Consider the following 27,948-nt stretch of genomic DNA (forward strand, 5'->3'; position numbering starts at 1 on the left):
TACGTGCAGGATAAAATACGTCAGAGGGTTTTCATGAGATTTAAAACCCGAATCCAAGAGATAAACCCGAGGAGCGTCAGCCCGATTTTTTATCCCCATGATGAGGGTTCTAAATCTCATAAAAATGGTAAGTATTCTCACTTATAAAGCGAAAAAAGATATTTAAACATTTATCAAGAGTTTTATGTTTCAACCATACATGCAGTTTCTGTGAATCTTAGGAAACCGGCCTAAAATATTTGTTGCTTGATGACGACATCAACGTCAATGACGACATCAACGTGTGACCATGTCAGTGACAACACCTGCAGTCATGCCAGGTGACACGCAGCGTTTCAAATAACTGTTGATGTATATGCGCATGCGTGTAGTCATGACACCAGGTGTTCGCGAAAAGGGTAAGCATGTCCTTCCCTACCGGGAGCGCAACTTGTACTTCTACCATGCGATGGCGGCCTGTACGCAAACCAGACAAGCAAGTGATGGACCCGAAATCCAGTCACAGTGTGTGTGGAGTATGTGTGTGAGTGTCTGCTGATTGTGCCTCTATCTCCGACTGCTGCTGATGTTGTTCTGGAGAATGGTTGCACCGAGGATGTAACAGGTGTCCTATTTCTTTAATCAAACACACTAGCATGAGCTCGTTACCAGACCAGTGAGTATTGCTTAACGCATCAACTATTCGCGGCGATGGAAGGTAGTCGTTTGTCGTCTCCTACACTATAGGGACTCTATATATCTCAGGGCCACGTTCATCCATATAAAGTAAAATGTATTGTGTTTGTTTCTCCACAATCAGCTCACAACTCACAATCCAAGACTCAAAGTTAAATAACTCGACTTACAGCCAACTACTCTTGACTCACTGTGGAATATTCACAGTCGAGGGTTCGCTCGTGCCAGGCTGCTCTTACCTAGACTATTTGAACCCATAATCTTTTATCTTCTGATGCTGTAACGACTGCCTTTGTGTTGGACATAATTGTAACAATAACCGTAAACTGAAGCATTATTTAATAATTGTGTGTGTCTTCCTGCTGTACGATGCATCCAGTTCTGCGGCAATAACACATTCAGATCGATGAACAAAACACAGAAGAAGAAAAATATTGTATTAAAGTGTTACCCGCTGTTCAGAAAAAAAAAAAATCACAGAATCAGAGCGTAAACTGCACAGTGGCTTGCCACTATTGGCCTGTGACGGCTATGAGACTTCTTCACCTTACACATCAATTCACATAATTTATAAAAAAAATCATGTGATTCATAAAACTTCATGAAACCAAAACCCATTTATATCCGCCCCTACTCACCCCGGCCCAGCAAACACAGCTGGCTGCATGAATGTAGAACCATTCACACCATCATCCACACACGCACCTGCTCACACCAACCCATACACATGCATAGAACACATTACACAAATACAAGCTTACACCCAACCAACTACAAAACAAAACATTATCACATGATACAAACATAAAACATAACTGCACAACTCTACCTCCCATGATTAAGACACAGCAATACACACAAACAAGAAACTAAAATATATCCCATCCATACAATACAACATGACACATCAATGCTGGAACCAAACATACTTTTGTTCGTAACATGTGATTGAAAATGATAGGTAAGATCACGTATATACCACTATTTGCTAATTTTGAAATAAAAAAATAAAACGCCACATATATACATACATTTTGAGTATTGCATAATTTACAAATACGGTCAGAAACAGGTGTTTTCGGGCGTGTATAACGGCCTGTTTCTAGAACTTAAGGCAAGGTACCACGGCGAGGTTTAGATATTGTACTTCGTCGCGATCTCTCTCTAAGATATAACGTGCATAAAATGAAACGTTCAGAATACTTTTGAATAATCTGAAAGTGTTTAATTTATTACCGTTAATGTTGCCCGAGTCGTTCAAATTCCATCTTTATGGGGGGCTGGATTCAATTTCTTCCAGAAACGTACAACTTCTATTTTTTTGTTTTGTAATATATGACCCTCCACCCATTTCACCTCTTATGACCAAAGTAGGGGTAGTTCTCTCAACACCCCAACACACCCGACAGTCTCTGTTTTGGATGGCATTTATGCAACTGTTTTCTCTATTACCCCAATTTACGCATTTCATATAAAGTATTACCCCAACTTGCAGATCCATACCTTAAGGTGGTTTGTACAAGATTATCATGTAAAGTATTACCCCAAATTGCAGATCCATACGTTAATATGTTTTTTACAAGATTATCATGTAAAATATTAAAAGCAACACAGGGCATTCCGCCGACGGTTTAAAATTGACTTATTATATAACATTGAGGGCTCTTCCAGCCGACTTAGCAATTTCCCCAGCAGGGAACTGCAGATCTAGATGTTCCTGCTGCCATAGTCCTAGGTATTTATAAGCATTAAAGATTTCAATATTGTATCCCCCGTAAACAAAACTTACACTAGAGCGTTTAACCGATTGTGGTCTATGATGATTAATTTTAGATGTATTAGGATTAATCATCTTCTACATCAATTGTCCACACAATTCAACATTAACTGTTACCCGTAACATTGATAACGAAATGTAATTCGTTAATTCCTCGGAAAATAATGTCGGTGACAACACACAACCCTGCTTCATTCTACTGATCACCACACCGTGTACATGCACAACATCTACACCGTGGGTCAGGGCAAGTCTCACACCCGGGGTGGATGTCTAGCTAGAATAACTCCTCAGTATAGTGCTTGTTGTAGTTGTCTGATGATGACTTGCGTTCAATGTATGACCTTATGCTCGTTGTAGGTGTCTGAGTATAACTTGCGTTCAATTTGTGACCTGACAAAGGCCATCGTATCAGTCGGCCTGGGTAATTACTCATACGATTCTCCACTGATGTACTGGCCGCCCTGGTATAGCTGGGCAGTTGCTGGCACTCATTCGCGATTACACAGTGTCCTCAGCTCTCACTGTAGTCACAGAACTGTCACGTAAAACAACATGCACTCACTCCCGATTACACAGTGTCCTCAGATCTCACTGTAGTCACAGAACTGTCACGTAAAACAACATGCACTCACTCGCGATTACAGTGTCCTCATCTCTCACTGTAGTCACAGAACTGTCACGTAAAACAACATGCACTCACTCGCGATTACAGTGTCCTCAGCTCTCACTGTAGTCACAGAACTGTCACGTAAAACAACATGCACTCACTCCCGATTACACAGTGTCCTCATCTCTCACTGTAGTCACAGAACTGTCACGTAAAACAACATGCACTCACTCGCGATTACACAGTGTCCTCAGCTCTCACTGTAGTCACAGAACTGTCACGTAAAACAACATGCACTCACTCGCGATTACACAGTGTCCTCAGATCTCACTGTAGTCACAGAACTGTCACGTAAAACAACATGCACTCACTCGCGATTACAGTGTCCTCATCTCTCACTGTAGTCACAGAACTGTCACGTAAAACAACATGCACTCACTCGCGATTACAGTGTCCTCATCTCTCACTGTAGTCACAGAACTGTCACGTAAAACAACATGCACTCACTCGCGATTACACAGTGTCCTCAGATCTCACTGTAGTCACAGAACTGTCACGTAAAACAACATGCACTCACTCGCGATTACACAGTGTCCTCATCTCTCACTGTAGTCACAGAACTGTCACGTAAAACAACATGCACTCACTCGCGATTACAGTGTCCTCATCTCTCACTGTAGTCGCAGAACTGTCACGTAAAACAACATGCACTCACTCGCGATTACACAGTGTCCTCAGATCTCACTGTAGTCACAGAACTGTCACGTAAAACAACATGCACTCACTCGCGATTACAGTGTCCTCAGATCTCACTGTAGTCACAGAACTGTCACGTAAAACAACATGCACTCACTCGCGATTACACAGTGTCCTCATCTCTCACTGTAGTCACAGAACTGTCACGTAAAACAACATGCACTCACTCGCGATTACAGTGTCCTCATCTCTCACTGTAGTCACAGAACTGTCACGTAAAACAACATGCACTCACTCGCGATTACACAGTGTCCTCAGCTCTCACTGTAGTCACAGAACTGTCACGTAAAACAACATGCACTCACTCGCGATTACACAGTGTCCTCAGATCTCACTGTAGTCACAGAACTGTCACGTAAAACAACATGCACTCACTCGCGATTACAGTGTCCTCATCTCTCACTGTAGTCACAGAACTGTCACGTAAAACAACATGCACTCACTCCCGATTACACAGTGTCCTCAGCTCTCACTGTAGTCACAGAACTGTCACGTAAAACAACATGCACTCACTCGCGATTACACAGTGTCCTCATCTCTCACTGTAGTCACAGAACTGTCACGTAAAACAACATGCACTCACTCGCGATTACAGTGTCCTCATCTCTCACTGTAGTCACAGAACTGTCACGTAAAACAACATGCACTCACTCGCGATTACAGTGTCCTCATCTCTCACTGTAGTCACAGAACTGTCACGTAAAACAACATGCACTCACTCGCGATTACACAGTGTCCTCAGCTCTCACTGTAGTCACAGAACTGTCACGTAAAACAACATGCACTCACTCGCGATTACAGTGTCCTCATCTCTCACTGTAGTCACAGAACTGTCACGTAAAACAACATGCACTCACTCGCGATTACACAGTGTCCTCATCTCTCACTGTAGTCACAGAACTGTCACGTAAAACAACATGCACTCACTCGCGATTACACAGTGTCCTCAGCTCTCACTGTAGTCACAGAACTGTCACGTAAAACAACATGCACTCACTCCCGATTACACAGTGTCCTCATCTCTCACTGTAGTCACAGAACTGTCACGTAAAACAACATGCACTCACTCCCGATTACACAGTGTCCTCATCTCTCACTGTAGTCACAGAACTGTCACGTAAAACAACATGCACTCACTCCCGATTACACAGTGTCCTCAGATCTCACTGTAGTCACAGAACTGTCACGTAAAACAACATGCACTCACTCGCGATTACACAGTGTCCTCAGATCTCACTGTAGTCACAGAACTGTCACGTAAAACAACATGCACTCACTCGCGATTACACAGTGTCCTCAGATCTCACTGTAGTCACAGAACTGTCACGTAAAACAACATGCACTCACTCGCGATTACACAGTGTCCTCAGATCTCACTGTAGTCACAGAACTGTCACGTAAAACAACATGCACTCACTCGCGATTACAGTGTCCTCAGATCTCACTGTAGTCACAGAACTGTCACGTAAAACAACATGCACTCACTCGCGATTACACAGTGTCCTCATCTCTCACTGTAGTCACAGAACTGTCACGTAAAACAACATGCACTCACTCGCGATTACAGTGTCCTCATCTCTCACTGTAGTCACAGAACTGTCACGTAAAACAACATGCACTCACTCGCGATTACACAGTGTCCTCAGCTCTCACTGTAGTCACAGAACTGTCACGTAAAACAACATGCACTCACTCGCGATTACACAGTGTCCTCAGATCTCACTGTAGTCACAGAACTGTCACGTAAAACAACATGCACTCACTCGCGATTACAGTGTCCTCATCTCTCACTGTAGTCACAGAACTGTCACGTAAAACAACATGCACTCACTCGCGATTACACAGTGTCCTCATCTCTCACTGTAGTCACAGAACTGTCACGTAAAACAACATGCACTCACTCCCGATTACACAGTGTCCTCATCTCTCACTGTAGTCACAGAACTGTCACGTAAAACAACATGCACTCACTCCCGATTACACAGTGTCCTCAGCTCTCACTGTAGTCACAGAACTGTCACGTAAAACAACATGCACTCACTCGCGATTACACAGTGTCCTCAGATCTCACTGTAGTCACAGAACTGTCACGTAAAACAACATGCACTCACTCGCGATTACAGTGTCCTCATCTCTCACTGTAGTCACAGAACTGTCACGTAAAACAACATGCACTCACTCGCGATTACACAGTGTCCTCATCTCTCACTGTAGTCACAGAACTGTCACGTAAAACAACATGCACTCACTCGCGATTACACAGTGTCCTCAGCTCTCACTGTAGTCACAGAACTGTCACGTAAAACAACATGCACTCACTCCCGATTACACAGTGTCCTCATCTCTCACTGTAGTCACAGAACTGTCACGTAAAACAACATGCACTCACTCGCGATTACACAGTGTCCTCATCTCTCACTGTAGTCACAGAACTGTCACGTAAAACAACATGCACTCACTCGCGATTACACAGTGTCCTCAGATCTCACTGTAGTCACAGAACTGTCACGTAAAACAACATGCACTCACTCGCGATTACACAGTGTCCTCATCTCTCACTGTAGTCACAGAACTGTCACGTAAAACAACATGCACTCACTCCCGATTACACAGTGTCCTCAGCTCTCACTGTAGTCACAGAACTGTCACGTAAAACAACATGCACTCACTCGCGATTACACAGTGTCCTCATCTCTCACTGTAGTCACAGAACTGTCACGTAAAACAACATGCACTCACTCGCGATTACACAGTGTCCTCAGCTCTCACTGTAGTCACAGAACTGTCACGTAAAACAACATGCACTCACTCGCGATTACAGTGTCCTCATCTCTCACTGTAGTCACAGAACTGTCACGTAAAACAACATGCACTCACTCGCGATTACACAGTGTCCTCATCTCTCACTGTAGTCACAGAACTGTCACGTAAAACAACATGCACTCACTCGCGATTACACAGTGTCCTCAGCTCTCACTGTAGTCACAGAACTGTCACGTAAAACAACATGCACTCACTCCCGATTACACAGTGTCCTCAGATCTCACTGTAGTCACAGAACTGTCACGTAAAACAACATGCACTCACTCGCGATTACAGTGTCCTCAGCTCTCACTGTAGTCTCAGAACCGGCATCACTATACAGGTGTAGTTTCCCGTACTCGTGATCCTGGTTTGTGTAGGGACTGAGTCCGGTGTAGATGGCCGTGGGACTCACTGTGCCTCCTTCACCACTGGCGGGAACAGAGGACTCGATGTTGTCAAGTGTTTCCGTCACGTGATTATAATGTTTGTAGGTAGGCTCCTCGTTGGTCTGATCTGGTGATGCTGCAGTATTTCTTGAATGTTTGATTACTTTGCTGAAATGAAATTCAAATTCCTTGTAAGGTGCAGAGAAGAGAAAATATAGTCCCGTTTGAATTCGATTGAATTAATTAAACAAATGACTTCAGTCAGGGACTTATAACAAAGCTAGAGCGTACTGTTTTACTGTACTATAGGCCTGCTACATTGACGAGAATGGCTAAAGTACTTACATGTAGAAGATCAGTGTGACAACAATGACCAGTAGAACCACGATGACCACGCCACAAACACTGGACACAACCGCCAAAACATTGTCATCGTCACCATATTCTACATCAGAAAACAAAACCCGTCAATGCCATGCCAAGAAAATATTCATAACAAATGTGCACGAAAGTTCAGACTTAACAAAATACACCAACATATTTTCTACTTTTCGTTCATTATGTGAGTGAGTGAGTGAGTATGGTTTTACGCCGCTTTTAGCAATATTCCAGCAATATCACGGCGGGGGACACCAGAAATGGGCTTCACACATTGTACCCATGTCGGGAATCGAACCCGGGTCTTCGGCGTGACGAGCGAACGCATTAACCACTAGGCTACCCGACCGCCCCTTCGGTCATTATGTACTTATCGATGGTACTTACAACTGAGCCACAGTACCTTCCATCCAATGTACCTCAGTACCTTCCATCCAATGTACCACAGTACTTCCCATCCAATGTACCACAGTACCTTCCATCCAATACACCACAGTACCTCCCATCCATTACACCTCAGTACCTTCCATCCAATGTACCTCAGTTCCTTCCATCAAATGTACCACAGTACTTCCCATCCAATGTACCACAGTACCTTCCATCCACTATACCACAGTACCTTCCATCCACTATACCACAGTACCTTCCACCCAATTTACCACCTTCCATCCAATGTACCACAGTAGCTTCCATCCAATTTACCACCGTACCTTCCATCCAATGTACCACAGTACCTTCCATCCAATGTACCACAGTACCTTCCACCCACTATACCACAGTATCTTCTATCCAATGTACCACAGTACCTTCCATCCACTATACCACAGTACCTTCCATCCAATGTACCACAGTACCTTCCATCCAATACACCACAGTACCTTCCATCCAATATACCACAGTACCTTCCATCCAATGTACCACAGTACCTTCCATCCACTATACAACAGTACCTTCCATCCAATGTACCACCTTCCATCCAATACACCACAGTACCTTCCATCCAATGCACCACAGTACCTTCCATCCAATGTACCACAGTACCTTCCATCCAATATACCACCTTCCATCCAATGTACTACCTTCCATCCAATGTACCACCTTCCATCCAATGTACCACCTTCCATCCAATGTACCACCTTCCATCCAATATACCACAGTACCGACGAAACCAGTTACATCATGTTAAGAAACCTCTACTTAATGTAGAATCCATTATTCGTCTGTTCCGGCTATATCATAAGCGGTGAGGAGTCACTATCAAATAGTGATGATACCAGGTGTTCGCGCAACCACGGCCAGGTGTCTGTGCCTGTCGGCATGACGTACGGTGTAAGTTACTGACTGGACCATGTAGCAACTGTATGATGACGATTGATCATTAGAACGTTATTGTACCGTACACGGTGTATTGTCACCTGGCAAGGGAACCTCGTTTTCTCTACCGTGATAAAAACATCTGATTTATTATTACTGAATGATCTAGTCAGTGAAACGTCAGATAATGTGGAGTAGGGTTGCCAAGGTAACAACCCAGCTACTTCCCTCTGAGTCAGGATATAGTTACACGCTTGCCTGACAATAACAAACAGAATGATGTATCATGATCGCGGGTTTCTATACAAAACCAAACCAAAGACGTTTTAAATCAAAACGTGACAACAATAGTCAGTTATTGTACAGACATATCCCATTATAATTTTTTAATTGACGTTTACACGATATACGGCTTTTCAAATGACGTTCATAAGTTTATGAACGACACAATGTGACGTTCATACGTTTTTCACGAGACCGTGTTCTTGAAATGACGTAAACACTGACGGACTACTTCCACATTCCTGGGGAAACCCCCGGGAATTCCCTCGCACGAAAACATACAGAAGCGTTCTTTCTGATAATTTAGAACCTTTAACCTTGAACTCAGCGTTTCAGTATGCATAGAGACACGTCAGACTGCGTGATTGTTCACGAATATCATCCTAATGAACAAAACGAAGAAATGCACATCGAAAACAATCATTGTATCAACTCGATCCGTGTCTAGGCTAACAGCGACCGTCTCGAGCAATCTATGAATTTACCTTGGTGTATGTTTGACGCATCTTTAATAACCTTTCAATGATCGGCCAGTTGGCCAATGATGACTTACACATGTAACCGCCACATGTTCATTAACAACTTCCGAAATCTCTCCCGTCATGTTTATCGTGTCGGCCATTTTGACGTCTTACTTGATGTAAATGTATAACGACGCGCTGTTATTGTGACTGAGTGATAAGAGGTAGTTCTTAACAGACCTTTCTCATCAAATGAGGATATTGTTTGAGTACATTTGTTCTAAAGAAACTACAAAAGCTGTCCCTGTTGAGCATGTTGAGCATACATAAGTTCATGTCACCTCTCGATTTGAGGAACAACTGGTTGTTGTATGGCTGTCAGTGTAAACATGAAGTCAACGTACTAAAAAGAATTGTGTATAGATCAAGGTCTACGTCATTTGAGGTAAAACTGGTTACATAACAAAATATAAGAATTGACTTTCACTTTGTGGCAAGCTCCGACGTTCATACAGTTTGGCCCTCACTCTATGGAGGTTCATACTCCAATGAACTCACACAAGTGAAAGTCAATTCTTAAATGACGTCTAACACAAGTGATAACCAGTAAACTGTGCATTGGTTAGGTAGGAATGAAATAAAGTGCAGCAAACTAACAAAAGGGAAATGGTAAGTCCAAGCTGGTTGTGCCCATAATCTGCCTAGCGAGTTACTAAGCAAGGGTACAGTTGTGTTAGATATACTCACCTGCTTGTCCCTTTCCGCTATCTGGCGAGTTACTAGAGATGGTACAGTAGTGTTAGATATACTCACCTGGTTGTCCCTCTCCGCTAGCTACAGCTACAGTAGTGTTAGATATACTCACCTGGTTGTCCCTGTCCGCTAGCTACAGCTACAGTGGTGTTAGATATACTCACCTGGTTGTCCCTGTCCGCTAGCCACAGCTACAGTAGTGTTAGATATACTCACCTGGTTGTCCCTGTCCGCTAGCTACAGCTACAGTGGTGTTAGATATACTCACCTGGTTGTCCCTGTCCGCTAGCCACAGCTACAGTAGTGTTAGATATACTCACCTGGTTGTCCCTGTCCGCTAGCCACAGCTACACTAGTGTTAGATATACTCACCTGGTTGTCCCTGTCCGCTAGCTACAGCTACAGTGGTGTTAGATATACTCACCTGGTTGTCCCTGTCCGCTAGCCACAGCTACAGTAGTGTTAGATATACTCACCTGGTTGTCCCTGTCCGCTAGCCACAGCTACACTAGTGTTAGATATACTCACCTGGTTGTCCCTCTCCGCTATCTGTCGAGCTTCTAGCCACAGCTACACTAGTGTTAGATATACTCACCTGGTTGTCCATGTCCGCTAGCCACAGCTACACTAGTGTTAGATATACTCACCTGGTTGTCCCTCTCCGCTATCTGTCGAGCTTCTAGCCACAGCTACAGTAGTGTTAGATATACTCACCTGGTTGTCCCTCTCCGCTAGCTACAGCTACAGTAGTGTTAGATATACTCACCTGGTTGTCCCTGTCCGCTAGCTACAGCTACAGTGGTGTTAGATATACTCACCTGGTTGTCCCTGTCCGCTAGCCACAGCTACAGTAGTGTTAGATATACTCACCTGGTTGTCCCTGTCCGCTAGCCACAGCTACACTAGTGTTAGATATACTCACCTGGTTGTCCCTGTCCGCTAGCCACAGCTACAGTAGTGTTAGATATACTCACCTGGTTGTCCCTGTCCGCTAGCCACAGCTACACTAGTGTTAGATATACTCACCTGGTTGTCCCTCTCCGCTATCTGTCGAGCTTCTAGCCACAGCTACACTAGTGTTAGATATACTCACCTGGTTGTCCATGTCCGCTAGCCACAGCTACACTAGTGTTAGATATACTCACCTGGTTGTCCCTCTCCGCTATCTGTCGAGCTTCTAGCCACAGCTACAGTAGTGTTAGATATACTCACCTGGTTGTCCCTCTCCGCTATCTGTCGAGCTTCTAGCCACAGCTACAGTAGTGTTAGATATACTCACCTGGTTGTCCCTCTCCGCTATCTGTCGAGCTTCTAGCCACAGCTACAGTAGTGTTAGATATACTCACCTGGTTGTCCCTCTCCGCTATCTGTCGAGCTTCTAGCCACAGCTACACTAGTGTTAGATATACTCACCTGGTTGTCCCTCTCCGCTATCTGTCGAGCTTCTAGCCACAGCTACAGTAGTGTTAGATATACTCACCTGGTTGTCCCTCTCCGCTATCTGTCGAGCTTCTAGCCACAGCTACACTAGTGTTAGATATACTCACCTGGTTGTCCCTCTCCGCTATCTGTCGAGCTTCTAGCCACAGCTACACTAGTGTTAGATATACTCACCTGGTTGTCCCTCTCCGCTATCTGTCGAGCTTCTAGCCACAGCTACAGTAGTGTTAGATATACTCACCTGGTTGTCCCTGTCCGCGAGCTACAGCTACAGTAGTGTTAGATATACTCACCTGGTTGTCCCTGTCTGCTAGTCACAGCTACAGTAGTGTTAGATATACTCACTTGGTTGTCCCTGTCCGCTAGTCACAGCTACAGTAGTGTTAGATATACTCACCTGGTTGTCCCTGTCCGCTAGCTACATCTACAGTAGTGTCAGATGTACTCACCTTGTTGTCCCTCTCCGCTAGCCACAGCTACAGTAGTGTTAGATGTACTCACTTTGTTGTCCCTCTCCGCTAGCAACAGCTACAGTAGTGTTAGATATACTCACCTGGTTGTCCCTCTCCGCTAGCCACAGCTACAGTAGTGTTAGATATACTCACCTGGTTGTCCCTGTCCGCTAGCCACAGCTACAGTGGTGTTAGATGTACTCACCTAGGTGTCCCTGTCCGCTAGCCACAGCTACAGTAGTGTTAGATATACTCACCTGGTTGTCCCTGTCCGCTAGCCACAGCTACACTAGTGTTAGATATACTCACCTGCTTGTCCCTCTCCGCTAGCTACAGCTACAGTAGTGTTAGATGTACTCCCCTGGTTGTCCCTGTCTGCTAGTCACAGCTACAGTGGTGTTAGATATACTCACCTGGTTGTCCCTGTCCGCTAGCCACAGCTACAGTAGTGTTAGATATACTCACCTAGTTGTCCCTGTCCGCTAGCCACAGCTACAGTAGTGTTAGATATACTCACCTGGTTGTCCCTGTCCGCTAGCCACAGCTACACTAGTGTTAGATATACTCACCTGGTTGTCCCTGTCTGCTAGCTGCAGCTACAGTTGTGTTAGATATACTCACCTGGTTGTCCCTGTCCGCTAGCTACAGCTACAGTAGTGTTAGATATACTCACCTGGTTGTCCCTGTCCGCTAGTCACAGCTACAGTAGTGTTAGATATACTCACCTGGTTGTCCCTGTCCGCTAGCTACATCTACAGTAGTGTCAGATGTACTCACCTTGTTGTCCCTCTCCGCTAGCCACAGCTACAGTAGTGTTAGATGTACTCACCTTGTTGTCCCTCTCCGCTAGCTACAGCTACAGTAGTGTTAGATATACTCACCTGGTTGTCCCTCTCCGCTAGCCACAGCTACAGTAGTGTTAGATATACTCACCTGGTTGTCCCTCTCCGCTAGCCACAGCTACAGTAGTGTTAGATGTTCTCACCTGGTTGTCCCTCTCCGCTAGCTACAGCTACAGTAGTGTCAGATATACTCACCTGGTTGTCCCTGTCCGCTAGCCACGGCTACAGTAGTGTTAGATATACTCACCTGGTTGTCCCTCTCCGCTAGCCACAGCTACAGTAGTGTTAGATATACTCACCTGGCTGTCCCTGTCTGCTAGTCACAGCTACATTAGTGTTAGATATACTCACCTGGCTGTCCCTCTCCGCTAGCCACGGCTACAGTAGTGTTAGATATACTCACCTGGTTGTCCCTGTCCGCTACCCACAGCTACAGTAGTGTTAGATATACTCACTTGGTTGTCCCTCTCCGCTAGCCACAGCTACAGTAGTGTCAGATATACTCACCTGGCTGTCCCTGTCTGCTAGTCACAGCTACACTAGTGTTAGATATACTCTCCTGGTTGTCCCTGTCCGCTAGCTACAGCTACAGTAGTGTTAGATATACTCACCTGGTTGTCCCTCTCCGCTAGCCACAGCTACAGTAGTGTTAGATGTTCTCACCTGGTTGTCCCTCTCCGCTAGCTACAGCTACAGTAGTGTTAGATATACTCACCTGGTTGTCCCTGTCCGCTAGCCACGGCTACAGTAGTGTTAGATATACTCACCTGGTTGTCCCTCTCCGCTAGCCACAGCTACAGTAGTGTTAGATATACTCACCTGGCTGTCCCTGTCTGCTAGTCACAGCTACATTAGTGTTAGATATACTCACCTGGGGTCCCTCTCCGCTAGCCACGGCTACAGTAGTGTTAGATATACTCACCTGGTTGTCCCTGTCCGCTACCCACAGCTACAGTAGTGTTAGATATACTCACTTGGTTGTCCCTCTCCGCTAGCCACAGCTACAGTAGTGTCAGATATACTCACCTGGCTGTCCCTGTCTGCTAGTCACAGCTACAGTAGTGTTAGATATACTCTCCTGGTTGTCCCTGTCCGCTTGCTACATCTACAGTAGTGTTAGATATACTCACCTGGTTGTCCCTCTCCGCTACCCACAGCTACAGTAGTGTTAGATATACTCACCTGGTTGTCCCTCTCCGCTAGCCACGGCTACAGTAGTGTCAGATGTACTCACCTGGTTGTCCCTCTCCGCTAGTCACAGCTACAGTAGTGTTAGATATACTCACCTGGCTGTCCCTGTCTGCTAGTCACAGCTACAGTAGTGTTAGATATACTCACCTGGTTGTCCCTCTCCGCTAGCCACAGCTACAGTAGTGTTAGATATACTCACCTGGTTGTCCCTCTCCGCTAGCCACGGCTACAGTAGTGTTAGATATACTCACCTGGTTGTCCCTGTCCGCTAGCCACAGCTACAGTAGTGTTAGATATACTCACCTGGTTGTCCCTGTCCGCTATCTGTCGAGCTTCTAGCCACAGCTACAGTAGTGTGAGAAGTTGAGAGGGAGGGGAAAGAACCAGGGACAGAAGCTGAAACAAAAGCGACTGAGTAGAACTATCGCCATTCCTATTTATACCTGTTTTATACCTACAAGAAGTAAAACAAAGACAGTTCAGAAAGCTTCCTGTCGAACTCTTGTGACCCAGAACTGAATACTAGCAAACAAAATAAAAGGGGAACTTATTGACAACGAAACAATAGTTGAAAAGATGCACTGTGTCAATGTTGGCATAGACGTAATCCAACATATTTTGCATACCATTCCCATTAAAGGTGTTAAATGAATCTACAGAAATCTACATCAAACAGGTGCTACAAATGAACAATCGAACGTTACTAAACATACCTACCTGTATCTGGAGTTGTGGTCGGGAGTGGACTGCCATTACATGTTACTTGTATTGGGGATGAACCTAAATAATAAGGCGAATGTTTTATGAATAAATCAGAGAGAGAAAAACTTGTGATTTATATGTCAAACAATATATACTTTATGCAAACATTCACATTGGATTTCAGTGTAATACACTGCAAGTGATTCCATGGCAGTTAATTGACTAACCAAGTATTTTCATTAAGTTGCACCAATAATTGCCTATAAATCCTTATTTTGCGTTTATGTTCTCATACATGCAATGAAAGAATAGCTGTCTACCTGTTCCTGTTTGGCTGATAATATGATGGGCTGAATTCGACGACAATACGTTTTTCATGAGACCATGTTCTTGAAATGACATAATCACTGACGGACAACTTTAATTTTCCCGGGGGAAGACCTGGGAATTCCCTAGCACGAATACATACAGAAGCGTTGTTTCTGAACATTTAGACCCATTAACCTTGAAATCAGCTTTTCAGTATACATTAAGAAACGTCAGAGAGCGTGACTGTATGATCGTTCACGAATATCCTCGCTACGACCCATTCTTGAGAACAAATCGAAGAAATGCACATCCAAACTATCGTAGTGTCAACTCGATCCGTGTCTTGGCTCACAGCGACAGCCTACAGCAATCTATGAATTTACCTCAGTGTCTATTTAATACATCTTTTATCACCTTTCAATGATAGGCCAATTGATCAATGATCTCCGCAAGTCCTGACGTTCATACAGTGTGGCCCTCACTCTATGAAAGGTCATATTCCAACGAATTGACACAAAGTGAAAGTCAATTCTTAATTAAATATACAGTTTGTGAAGTTATTTTTGTTGACTTGTATATTAAATAGAATTGACTCAACTCTGCCTACGCTTCATGAGTGAGTGAGTGAGTATGGTTTTACGCCGCTTTTAGCAATATTACAGCAATATCACGCCGGGGGACACCAGAAATGGGCTTCACACATTGCACCCATATCGGGAATCGAACCCGGGTCTTCTTCGTGACGAGCGAACGCTTTAACCACTAGGCTACCCGACCGCCCCCTGCGCTTCATGAAGATATAAAGGTAAGACGGCATGCATTCATTTGGTGAGGCAGGTAACAATACCAAGCTGATTAACACTGTGTGCACAGCGGGTTTTATGTTTTTACCTCAATAAACGCAACAAATATTCAAGTCAATTCTTAAAGAGGGCAGTCATGCAAAACTAACCCACCGTGTTCCATCAATCAGTAAGTACAGAAATATAAGCGACCGATCTCTTTCAATTATCATTCGAAATCTCGGCTGTTAACTTCCTATTAATTGGGAAATGTATTGTTTCTTTGCATAACCTTTTCCGTGTACACTGTCGTGTGTCGATCCTAAGTGTCAAACATCTTTATAATATATATATACTACCATGTATACATACATGACAGACAGACAGACAGACAGACAGACAGACAGACAGACAGACAGACAGACAAACAGACAGACAGACAGACAGACAGACAGACTGACAGACAGACAAACAGACAGACAGACAAACAGACAAACAGACAGACAGACAGCCAAACAGACAGACAGACAGACAGACAGACAGACAGACTGACAGACAGACAAACAGACAGACAGACAAACAGACAAACAGACAGACAGACAGACAAACAGACAGACAGACAGACAGACAGACAGACAGACAAACAGACAGACAGACAGACAGACATACAGACAGACAGACAAACAGACAGACAGACAGACAGACAGACAGACAGACTGACAGACAGACAGACAGACAGACAGACAGACAAACAGACAGACAGACAGACAGACAGACAAACAGACAGACAGACAAACAGACAAACAGACAGACAGACAGACAGACAAACAGACAAACAGACAGACAGACAGACAAACAGACAGACAGACAGACAGACAAACAGACAGACAGACAGACAGACAGACAGACAGACAGACAGACAGACAGACAGACTGACAGACAGACAAAAGACAGACAGACAGACAGACAGACAGACAGACAGACAGACAGACAGACAGACAGACAGACAAACAGACAGACTGAGTGCCTTAAATACCGATATGTATCTCCAGAAAGCTTTGAGCCGTATGTTAAACAAAACTCCCTACAGGGATATACGTATTGACGATTTTGAGTCTTACCTTCTACTTTCAACCACATAGATTCTTTTTTCTTTCCTGAAGCTGGTATTGGGTCAAACACTATCCGCAGTCTGTCCGTGTTTCCCATGACTAAACTGTTATAGGCCAGTATTCCCGCTGTAAAAGACTCCCATGTTGTAGTGTCTCCAGTCAGAGTCAAATTGGCGCTTACACCCTGTACTGGGCGGAAGTAGTATTCAAGGACAGTCACATTCATGTCGCCCCCTGTGACGTCACACGTGCACGTGTCAGCAGCTGAGCTGGTGCCATGTGGATAATTGGGCAACGCAAGATAGAGTCGGCTGTCATCAGTTGAGGAGAGTTGTGTCACGTTGTCGCACACATCAACCGGGTCGTCTGAAAACACATTCACTTAGACAATCCTTCTGACAGAAAAAAAGGATGTGCAAATTTAATTAAATTTAAACTGACATATCAACCCCGCTTGATGCATTCCTGTGTACATCCTTTGGTATTTCATGGGTGTAAAATCATAGATATTAAGACAGGCCTTTCTTCAGGACATTGTCAGATGAGTTCACGATGTTCATCATCAGTATCTGCTGAAGCTTACATAGGCCGTTTGAGCATCACATGTTAGTGCAGCAATATGTGTACCATTTTGGATGGATCCAGTTTCATGATGATATATTGTACATTCCTGTCTACATACCAGACACACATTCATAGGATATCGTAGCTTGATAGGTTGTTGTCTCTCCACAGACGTTGTCCACCCAGAACTTCTGCACCTCCATCTGACACGTGGCCACCCCGTTACAGTCTGTGTACAGACTGTCAGCCTGAGTCTCTTGAAGGAACACACAGCTGGCACCAGGTGGAGACTCGCAACTCGGGGTCATGTTCTGGTACTGTACACTGATCACATGGAGCATCTCCCCTGTCTCACACGTCAGATTCAGTCTTGTGGAAGGAGAGCTGGTGCAAGACTCTACAGTATGGACTGGTTGACCTTAAAGTAGATTCTGTTCCTTTGATTTCATATATATATATTTAACATTAGTTAAAACGCTCATACAATGACGATACAAGATACAATGTTGCATGTGTAAATATATTTTATGTATGTGTGTGCGTATGTGTAAATGTGTGCGTGTGTGTGTATGTATGTATGTATGTATGTGTGTGTGTGTGTGTGTGTGTGTGTGTGTGTGTGTGTGTGTGTGTGTGTGTGTGTGTGTGTGTGTGAATGCATGCATGTATGTATATATGTGCGTGTGTTCAAAGTTAATTCGAAGAAGGTATTACAAAAACGGACAGCAGAAAAGGGATAGTGTGTAATTCGCGAATGCAACATAACATTTGTCTAACAGAAATAATAAATGACACGATCCAGTACACCGCCTACATTAGCAAGAACACGTTAAGACTATCACCAAGACCACAGGAAAGCCACAATCAACAACCAAACCCGACCCACGAGGCAAAGCTTTCATTGAAGTAAATACGAAGTCGAAATGCATGGCAACCCCCTCTGTACCATGCTCGTATTAAAGCCCCTATATACCAGCACGATCTATGCATATTTGGAACTGTATGCACAGGGTTGGGCTAGGACCAAGTAGTCGTAATTTTAATATGCAATTTTAGTATATGCTGAAGCACTTGAGAAGAAAAAAACAATATTCTATTTTATAAATTCATATGCAGCTCATTGTCAATATCGCTGAATAAACGTGTGCCAGATCACGTGGTTCAGGATGACGGACGAATTTGGGATGAGGCTTCACAGTAGAACTGTTTCCAGTCCAATGACATAATAAAAATTGCAAATCACAAGTTAGAAACCAAATTCTTTCAAAAACCGTTCTGAAGGGCATCGAAGAGCAACGCCTTTACCTTAAACCCCATCAGGTATTTGGCAAAGTGAAAAATTAGTAAACATTATTTCAATCGGGACATAAACTTGATATTAAATTGAAGCGACTGTAAATATTCTATAATAGTGTTCCAAAAGTCGTACACACACCACACTCGCTGACCCTTGTTTGAAGACACACGAAACGCACCCAGTTGCGCAGGGAGGACACGTCGAACTCACCCAGTAATATAGGGAGTACCCATACAACTCACGGAGTGACACAGGAAGGACATATGAAACTCACCCAGTAATATAGGGAGCACACGTCGAACTCACCCAGTAATATAGGGAGTACCCATACAACTCACGGAGTGACACAGGAAGGACATATGAAACTCACCCAATGACACAGGGACGACACATGCCACGACTGCAAGACATATCCAGGTTGACATGGCCGCTGTCACCGACTGTTTCCAAGTCTCACGAAGCAGCAATGTTTGAAATATAACTCACAAGTGTTGATATTTGACAGACACGGAGGGCTCGGGAGTGGGAAGAACTAACCCGCTGTCACACGCTGTGTGTATTCGTCCTACCCCTGGCTGTCAGCGGCCGGGCCTTCATTCACAGATAATCACAACACACACAACACTTTACCTGGCGAGTCATGACTGACTACTGAGTATTGGTTGGTACAGTGCTGATTGTCACTGGTGTCTGGACTGGCCTTCAGCAGATTTCTCATTCCTGACCAAAGGCGAACAAGTGAACACACTGCACAGTGAGTGTACACACATGCGCCTATCGCGTTACTGACATGCATCACTGCATGTGACTCTGTTGAACAACTACCTGGTTTGCCTTCTGTCCTTAGCCTTGATATGTTATCCTTGTTTACACAGCGCTGTGGTAGATGTAAGTTAGGCGGGACTGTATAACTAAAGCGACAAACACATTTCCATACCGATCATTTGCTTTACCGGATAAAACTGCTTGACGGGGCCAGCTATCCTGAGGGAAACTTCGGAGGGAACCAGCTGCTAAGTGGTTCGATAATCGCCCCTATAGCCAAGTTCGACTATCGAATCAAACAGAGTTCAGTTGCAAAAGTTTGACTATATCATAAGCATATGTTTAGGAATCACTATCATCTAATTAAGACACCAATAGTATACGAAATGGTATTCTGGCCCATCGATGCACAAACACAGGCAACGGCAAATCAAGTGATCACCTGACTAAAGCACAGGGACATGTCAAAATTTCGATTTAGAAGTTATATAGTCATAAGTCAATGATCATGATCAGAAGTGATCTAGGTATGGTTTTGCTTCGCATGGTTGTTGATATCTTAAACTCAGTTTATTGATTAGAGTTAGACAGTTGCTTGGCAGCCATTGTCTTTTGCTTTCATTTACATCAGTTAAGGCGGCTTGAAGGAACTGTCATCCCAGATTCAGTTTGGGAGACATTGATGCAGAAGCTCAACGACTACTAGATCTATTTTCTTCAGCTAATGCCAGGAAAGCATCTGATCGAGCAATTGGTTCCTTTCATGGATTCACATCTGAAAATAACTTGCTGCAACAGTGGTCCCCTGTCCCCGTGTATGGCTGATTGTACGGATCCTGACTAAAGCTGCTTTAATAGTGCTACCCATGGCCACTTTACTATCCACTACACACAACTTGGAACTTACATGTATGGAGGGTCCTACCAGCCATTTTATGACCAGGCAGCTGTTTCGTGCATGCGAAATTCAATAGATACAGTACCTTTGATGTGAGGGCACCACTTCGCTATTCAGCCGCTAATCGTGGCCCTGTAATCAGTGTTCACCGCAGGCTTTGAAGCCAAACTATTTGCGAGTGTTAAAAGACCTTTTGCCTTCCTTTGGGTTGGAGAACTACATGATGCAAATTCAAGCTACATATCACATTCAATTAGGTCCTGTAAGAATGCGAGAATGTCTATGTTAAGCAGATGTTTAGAACACCCCTGATATATAACAAAGTATAGCAGTTACCTTGCTAAAGCAGCGTTGGAAACCTCATGAAGTCTACAACAGAGTTCATGTTAGCTCTATCATTTCCGCGGAAAAGGACCCGTAGCTGGCTTCACTGTCAAGGGGAGACAAATCTGTTTACACCCTAGAGGCATTCTTAAGCCACAACTTCGCATTATAAATGACGGAAGTTGTTATCCTATGTCATTCTATGATAATTCCTCCTAAAATCCATTTTCCATCACGATAATAGTATTCCTGTTGGATGTGGTACATACTTCCCATTGGCACTTCTAATGTCATGTGAAGATGTATCAGATACTGATGACAGAGGGATCTTTACTGCACACAGCAACAAATAGAAGAAAGGTAATTAAAAATAATATGTAGGCAAGTATGTATATATATATATATATATATATATATATATATATATATATATATATATATATATATATAAGCAAAAATCATGAGGAAAAGGTTTCATTTACAATTGTTTTTACCACAGTTTCTCTATTATTAGCGTCGAGTGACATCTTGTAAAGTTAATGACAACTTCAGGCTTCCCTTATCGTCGAAGGTCAACACCCACCAATAAAAGTGTGTGAGCATGAGAATGTTCTCCGAATAAGGATGTATAAATGAGATAGGAGTATCTTTGAGCGTTTGGTTCTGAGAATACAATATGTTTCTGATCACAACCGAGTCCCCGATGTCACGTGCTTCATGACTGTCACAATATTGAGTTTGGGAGCTTGGTTTCTTCTGAAATGTTCTTGCCAGATAAATCACAAAAAGACAATAACATCTGAATGTGTGTGTTTATTCTTGTTTCAGAGGAATGTGTTTTGAAAATAAAAGCGACAAAAAACATTTCCATCATCGTGAGAAATATCTGCTTAAATTAGAGTCCATTGTACCGCTGTTCCGACTAATCATGAGCATGTCGTTATAATAGTGATTCTGTTAGGTGTTTCCGAAATGGTAAGCACATCCTGCCCCACCGGTTGCTTCCATCACAAACACATGCAAAGGCAAGTCACCGGAACAAACACGGGAACGTATGGTCAAAACAGGGAAGTGCATAGAGCATCAGCTTGGTCATCGACGCGTCAGACTAGGAAATGTCCTCCTCCATAGAACTTGTAAAAAACGTTTCTAAGGCCTTAAATGGAGTATCAATGCTCAAGCAACTTTCGAGAAAGATATTACGTTTTTGAAATTTTCGTAGACAGAGCATGCTCGATTGTATCTCAAAAGCTGTGATTGGGGACGCCAGCTTGAGCTGCTCGACATGAGGGGAAAGTTGACTGTTGGAAAGTTGTCATACAGCCTTGTGGAGAGTGTTTTGTCACTCTGAATCTGCAGCAATTCAATCAATCAAATCAACGATCCTGACCACCCGATTCTTTCAGTCTTGATTGCCCTGATCGTGGATATGGTTTATCTGTCAACACCCCGGCTTAACTACATACATTATACACAATTCTACAATATATAATACATGACATGCTTGCCAGCCTAAACGCTACCACAAACACTGGTGTGGTGCTGACAAACCTCGAAACAACTTGGATTCGAACTCACCTCAGGGACTCAACTCTGGGCAGCCTTACAGCATTGTTGTACACCACAACGTAAACGCTTCATTACATACAATACATTGCCGGGACATACCAACTTGCTGAAGGTCACAATAACATTACCATTCAACACAACACATAAGTATGGGCAAATCACTTCTCAAAATTGTGTTGTAGCAACCATATAACAGCGGGCATATTATTTCCATATTTCAAGGTTCATCATTGTCTCTGTTGACACGGCGTATAGGTACTGTTGATCTGTTCTTAGTAACTATTGTCTTGACCACGTGACTGCGTGCAGTAAGTCCCGTGTACCGTGGTATTTGACAACATAATATATATATAGCATATAGGCAGGAACACAGACAGACACGTTTGTCTCAGGCAGCGTGCAGTGATCAATGCTAATCTACGTCATTCATGTGTGTGTCACACGAGTAACTTCCCCTTGTTCGTGGTTGTTGTGAAGTCTGTTTATCCTGGTTTTGTTGTTGAGTGAGTGAGTGAGTGAGTGAGTGAGTGAGTGAGTGAGTGAGTGAGTGGTTTTACGCCGCTTTTATAAATATCCCAGTAATATCACGGCGGGGGACACCAGAGATGGGCTTCACACATTACGGCATTGGTGCTTACTGACACCTGTCAGTTCAGTGAAGCCGCTACGTGTTTATATTGACCTTGGCATGTCCGTGGACATCCTGTATGCTGGTGTAGTGGACATGGTCCGAGCAGGCAACGAGGCTTTGTTCAGTGCAGAAGACAGTGCTATATGTCGTGTCCATTAAACCGCTGTAAGGCCTCGCAGACTCGGTGTGATCACCTGACTGCCCCACGTGACCTAGTTGTGAGTACGTGGGCTCCTCTCTCTGATCAGGTACCACTGCGGTATTCCTGGATGGTTTAATTGCCTTGCTGAAATAAAACATATAACTGTTAAAGGAGAAAACTCTTACAGTAGCACGTTATGACTACAACTACAACAATATGAGGGGAGGTGAAATTGGGTTTAACGTCGCGTCCAAGATTATTGCACTTATATAGCGACGTGCATGTACGTGTGTGTGTTTGTGTGGCTGCTTGTACTAGTCCGGACTGATGCCGATTTATAGTGCTAGCTCACTGAGTTACCATGCCGCAGTTTAACATGAATACCCCACTCAGACACAGTATACTGACTCCGAGCCGACCAGTCCTTCTTTTAGCCCCTTAATGCCGAACGCCAGACAGGGTAACAACAAGTACCATCTTAAAACGTCTTTTGGTATGACGCGGTCGGGATCGAACCCCGGACCTTCCGCTCTCCGGGCGGACGCTACAACAATATGAAATGGTATGATGTTGAGAGATGCGGTGTCTTTTCGAGGCGTTCCTGGCCTTTCTACCTATCTGCATGAACCAATAATATGTCAATAGTCATCAGCAAGAGGAAAGTGACAACAAACATCAGTACGAGCTGAATAGTGACAGGATACATCAACAGCAAGTGATTAGTGGCAAGAAAAGTCAACAGCAAGTGACTAGTGGCAAGAAAAGTCGACAGCAAGTGATTAGTGGCAAGAAAAGTCAACAGCAAGTGACTAGTGGCAAGAAAAGTCAACAGCAAGTGACTAGTGACAAGATACATCAACAGCAAGTGACTAATGACAAGAAACATCAACAGCAAGTGACTAATGACAAGAAACATCAACGGCAAGTGACTAACGACAAGAAACATCAATACCAAGTGACTAGTGACAATAAACATCAACAGTAAATGACTAGTGACAAGAAACTTCAACAGCAAGTGACTAATGACAGGAAACATCAACATCTTGTGAGTAATGACAGTAACTTCAACATCTGGTGAATAGTGACAGTAACTTAAACATCTTGTAAATTGTGACAGTAACATCAACACCTGGTAAAAAGTGACAGTAACATCAACATCAGATGAATAGTGACAGTAATTTAAACACCTTGTAAATAGTGACAGTAACTTTAACATCTTGTAAATAGTGACAGTAACTTAAACATCTTGTAAATAGTGACAGTAACTTCAACATCTTGTAAATTGTGACAGTAACATCAACACCTGGTAAATAGTGACAGTAACATCAACATCAGATGAATAGTGACAGTAATTTAAACATCTTGTTAATAGTGACAGTAACTTAAACATCTTGTAAATAGTGACAGTAACTTAAACATCTTGTAAATAGTGACAGTAACTTCAACATATTATAAATAGTGACAGTTACTTCAACACCTGGTGACAGTAACATCAACATCTTGTAAATAGTGACAGTAACTTCAACATATTGTAAATAGTGACAGTAACTTCAACATCTGGTGAATAGTGACTGTATAGTATGACCAGAAATAATTGAGAATTTTAGGGATATGTTTAAGTGGATATCTAGTATAAAAAAACACTGACCAGCTATCAAGTGCTTGGTTTCATTCAAGAGAGACAACCCAGTTAATCCTATTTCATTAGTTTGTCATGATCAAGAGCTATCCCCCTTTGTTTACTTGCTAGCAGACGTCATTTTCAGTGATCCTCAGTATGGATGATTTAGAGAAGAGGAGGTTGATTTTAGAGTATTAAAACAAGGACATCAGATCAGCTAAAGTGATTTCAAGTAGAACAGGCATCCCTTTGTCCACTGTTTATCGTGTTTTGAAAAATATTGAAAAAGGGGATGGCATTGAGCACAAGAGAGGCGCAGGTAGGCCCAGAAAATTGACAGTCGGTGACAGGAGGCGGCTTGGTATTCTTGTTTCTAAAAACAAACGAAGGAGTTAAGAAAACTTAAGACTGGATATGATTGATAGAGGAACTGTGGCTGTCTGTAAGGAGACAATTAGAACTGAGCTGCATGCAGTAGGTTGGGAGAAAAGTCGGGGAATTCCATCACCGATCATGAAACCTGAACAAAAGGAGAGAAGGTTGAACTGGTGCTTAGAGCATAGAAATTTTAACAGGGACAATGTGATTTTCTCAGATGAAAGTTCTGTGTGGCTGTTTCCTAATACACTAAAATTCTGGACCAAACAAACTGAAAAAACTTTGTATCAGCACCCAAAGTACAGTCCAAAATTCCACGTGCGGGGTGGCATATCTGTGTTAGGGGCAACGCCCATGTGTGTATTTGAAGGAAATATGAACATTGAGCGGTACACAGATATTCTCGAAGGACATTTACTTCCATCTGCTCAAGTATTCTATGGAAATTCTTGGATTCTCCAGCAAGACAACGACCCAAAACATCGTTCAAAGCATTCTCAGGCCTGGTTTCGGACCCACAATATGACACTACTAGACTGGCCAAGCAATAGCCCTGTCCTAAATCCAATAGAAAATGTTTGGGGGCTTATGAAGGAAAGTGTCAATAAAAAAATCTGACAAATATTGCTGAAATGGAAGAAGAGGTGGTCCGAAAGTGAGACAGCATGAACCACGACTTTCTAACTTCTTTGATCAGCAGTATGCCCCGCCGCCTTGAAGTCTGCATTGCTGCCCATGGTGACTTGACAAAATACTAAGTGTTCACCTGTCTTTGAAGCTGGAGTTATGTTGTACTAATATTCACATTAAATTTTAATACGTGAGTAATGAGTGAAAAAAAAATTACAATCTTTAAATTCTCAATAATTTCTGGTGATTCTGTAACATCAACATATGTGAATAGTGACAGTAACTTCAGCACAAGGGGGATAGTGGTAATTGACATCAATCCAGGAGAATGGAGACAGTCAACACTGAAGGAGTATCACAAGCTTTAATGGTATTTGTACTGACATGCGGTAAGATTCATTGATGGTATATTCACCCCTCGCGAGTACGGGTTGACTACAAAGTATTTATCGTATAATTATCATTTACCACAATTTGAAAACCAAATGAGATTTAAATGTGAAGAGTTTGTTTCTTGTCATACTGCCAGACGACATATGTTCATGTTTATGCTCTGTGCATAAGGTACATGTGCATCAACGCTCAATGTTTATGTACATCACGCGACCTCTTTTCGCTGTAAGGAACACGAACGGCAGAGATTACAAAGTCTGTCAGGGATCTGCAAGAACTTTGTTGCCATGACAGCAGGGCAAATTGTTTTCAGTTGTACACAGCTGTAGTGGAGGATATGACAATTTATCAAAACGGCAATGACCAATAAACTTCAGACATTTCACATGTAGTAATGTAGATTGCTGACAACAGCAACTTGTCATCTGATGTACAATTCTCTTCAAACATAATTCTTTCTGTACTGTTAACCCAGAGAAATATTTCTTTAATCGGATCAGTTACATTGTTCGTGTCCGGGATACTGACAGTTGTTTGAGGACAAGAAGGCCTGACTGACGGACGTGTGCCACTCTGGCAGAGAACTTACAGTTGTTTGTGGACACGAAGGCCTGACTGACGGACGTGTGCCACTCTGGCAGAGAACTGACAGTTGTTTGTGGCCTGACTGACGGACGTGTGCCACTCCGGCAGAGAACTGACAGTTGTTTGTGGACAAAAAGGCCTGACTGACGGACGTGTGCCACTCTGGCAGAGAACTGACAGTTGTTTGTGGACACGAAGGCCTGACTGACGGACGTGTGCCACTCTGGCAGAGAACTGACAGTTGTTTGTGGCCTGACTGACGGACGTGTGCCACTCCGGCAGAGAACTGACAGTTGTTTGTGGACAAGAAGGCCTGACAGACGGACGTGTGCCACTCTGGCAGAGAACTGACAGTTGTTTGTGGCCTGACTGACGGAGGTGTGCCACTCCGGAAGAGAACTGAAAGTTGATCCATCCAGAATCTGTCCCGGTGCTTCGGGTATTATTGCGGATGTTTTACTATCAGGGATACTATCCAACATCCTTGTCCGGGTTTGCATATACTAAGATAAGACAAGCATTGTTACAGATCATATATTCGGGAGACAACTATAAAACGTCCAAGACACATCCTGACATATTACATAAGTAATACGTAATTACGTAAGTTCAAAGGGATTAGTCACGTGACACCTATTATACGGGCATTTCAGCTTGGGTCTATATATGAATTCTAGCTGCTTATGTTGCTTTACCACTGTGCCAAGTCACATGCTGGTGTCACAGTTTGCACAATTATTGCTCAAATATCCCTCAGTTAAGGACAGTTAACGGGAATGGTAACTGTTACTTACAAGTAGACGATGATAGCTACAATAGCGACCAGTAGGATTATGATGGCCACTCCACACACACTGGACACAAGGGTCAAAGTTCGCTCACTGTCCCTGCACTCTGCAAGACATGACACACGGGATGGTATTGACGCCGACATAAGCCGTACACATGTTGAAAATTGTATTTGATTTACAATTTCTAAAAGAAGGGACGCATTTATGAAATATTATCTCACACACATACCTGTCACTTCTTGAAGTGGTCTTCTTGACGTAGCTGATGTAGTCGCTGGTGAGTCTGATGAAACAGAACAATAACCTGCCTTGTCACGACACATGATTGAGGCG

General features: G+C 43.5%; 2 protein-coding genes across 2 annotated transcripts in view; both read right to left on the reverse strand.

The window, feature by feature from the left end:
* Window positions 1-999: 999 nt before the first annotated feature.
* The window catches only part of LOC124112373, a 29,354-nt gene continuing 2,405 nt past the window's right edge, over window positions 1,000-27,948 (reverse strand). The window contains exons 2-7 of the mRNA XM_048383429.1: window positions 17,710-17,953; window positions 17,037-17,393; window positions 14,840-14,902; window positions 14,426-14,518; window positions 7,355-7,454; window positions 1,000-7,177 (exon numbers count right to left, since the gene is read on the reverse strand). Of these exons, the coding sequence (XP_048239386.1) occupies window positions 6,871-7,177; window positions 7,355-7,454; window positions 14,426-14,518; window positions 14,840-14,902; window positions 17,037-17,393; window positions 17,710-17,932 (1,143 nt within the window). The 5' untranslated portion in view covers window positions 17,933-17,953 and the 3' untranslated portion in view covers window positions 1,000-6,870. The remainder of the gene's footprint in view (window positions 7,178-7,354; window positions 7,455-14,425; window positions 14,519-14,839; window positions 14,903-17,036; window positions 17,394-17,709; window positions 17,954-27,948) is intronic.
* The window catches only part of LOC125372774, a 7,493-nt gene continuing 2,554 nt past the window's right edge, over window positions 23,010-27,948 (reverse strand). Inside the window, exons 4-6 of the mRNA XM_048383402.1 lie at window positions 27,845-27,898; window positions 27,619-27,718; window positions 23,010-23,361 (exon numbers count right to left, since the gene is read on the reverse strand). Coding sequence (XP_048239359.1) covers window positions 23,109-23,361; window positions 27,619-27,718; window positions 27,845-27,898 — 407 coding nt within the window. The 3' untranslated portion in view covers window positions 23,010-23,108. The remainder of the gene's footprint in view (window positions 23,362-27,618; window positions 27,719-27,844; window positions 27,899-27,948) is intronic.

This window comes from Haliotis rufescens, unplaced genomic scaffold, assembly GCF_023055435.1.
Source record: "Haliotis rufescens isolate VD_foot unplaced genomic scaffold, xgHalRufe1.0.p SCAF_48, whole genome shotgun sequence".
NCBI classification, from domain to species: Eukaryota; Metazoa; Mollusca; class Gastropoda; order Lepetellida; family Haliotidae; genus Haliotis; species Haliotis rufescens.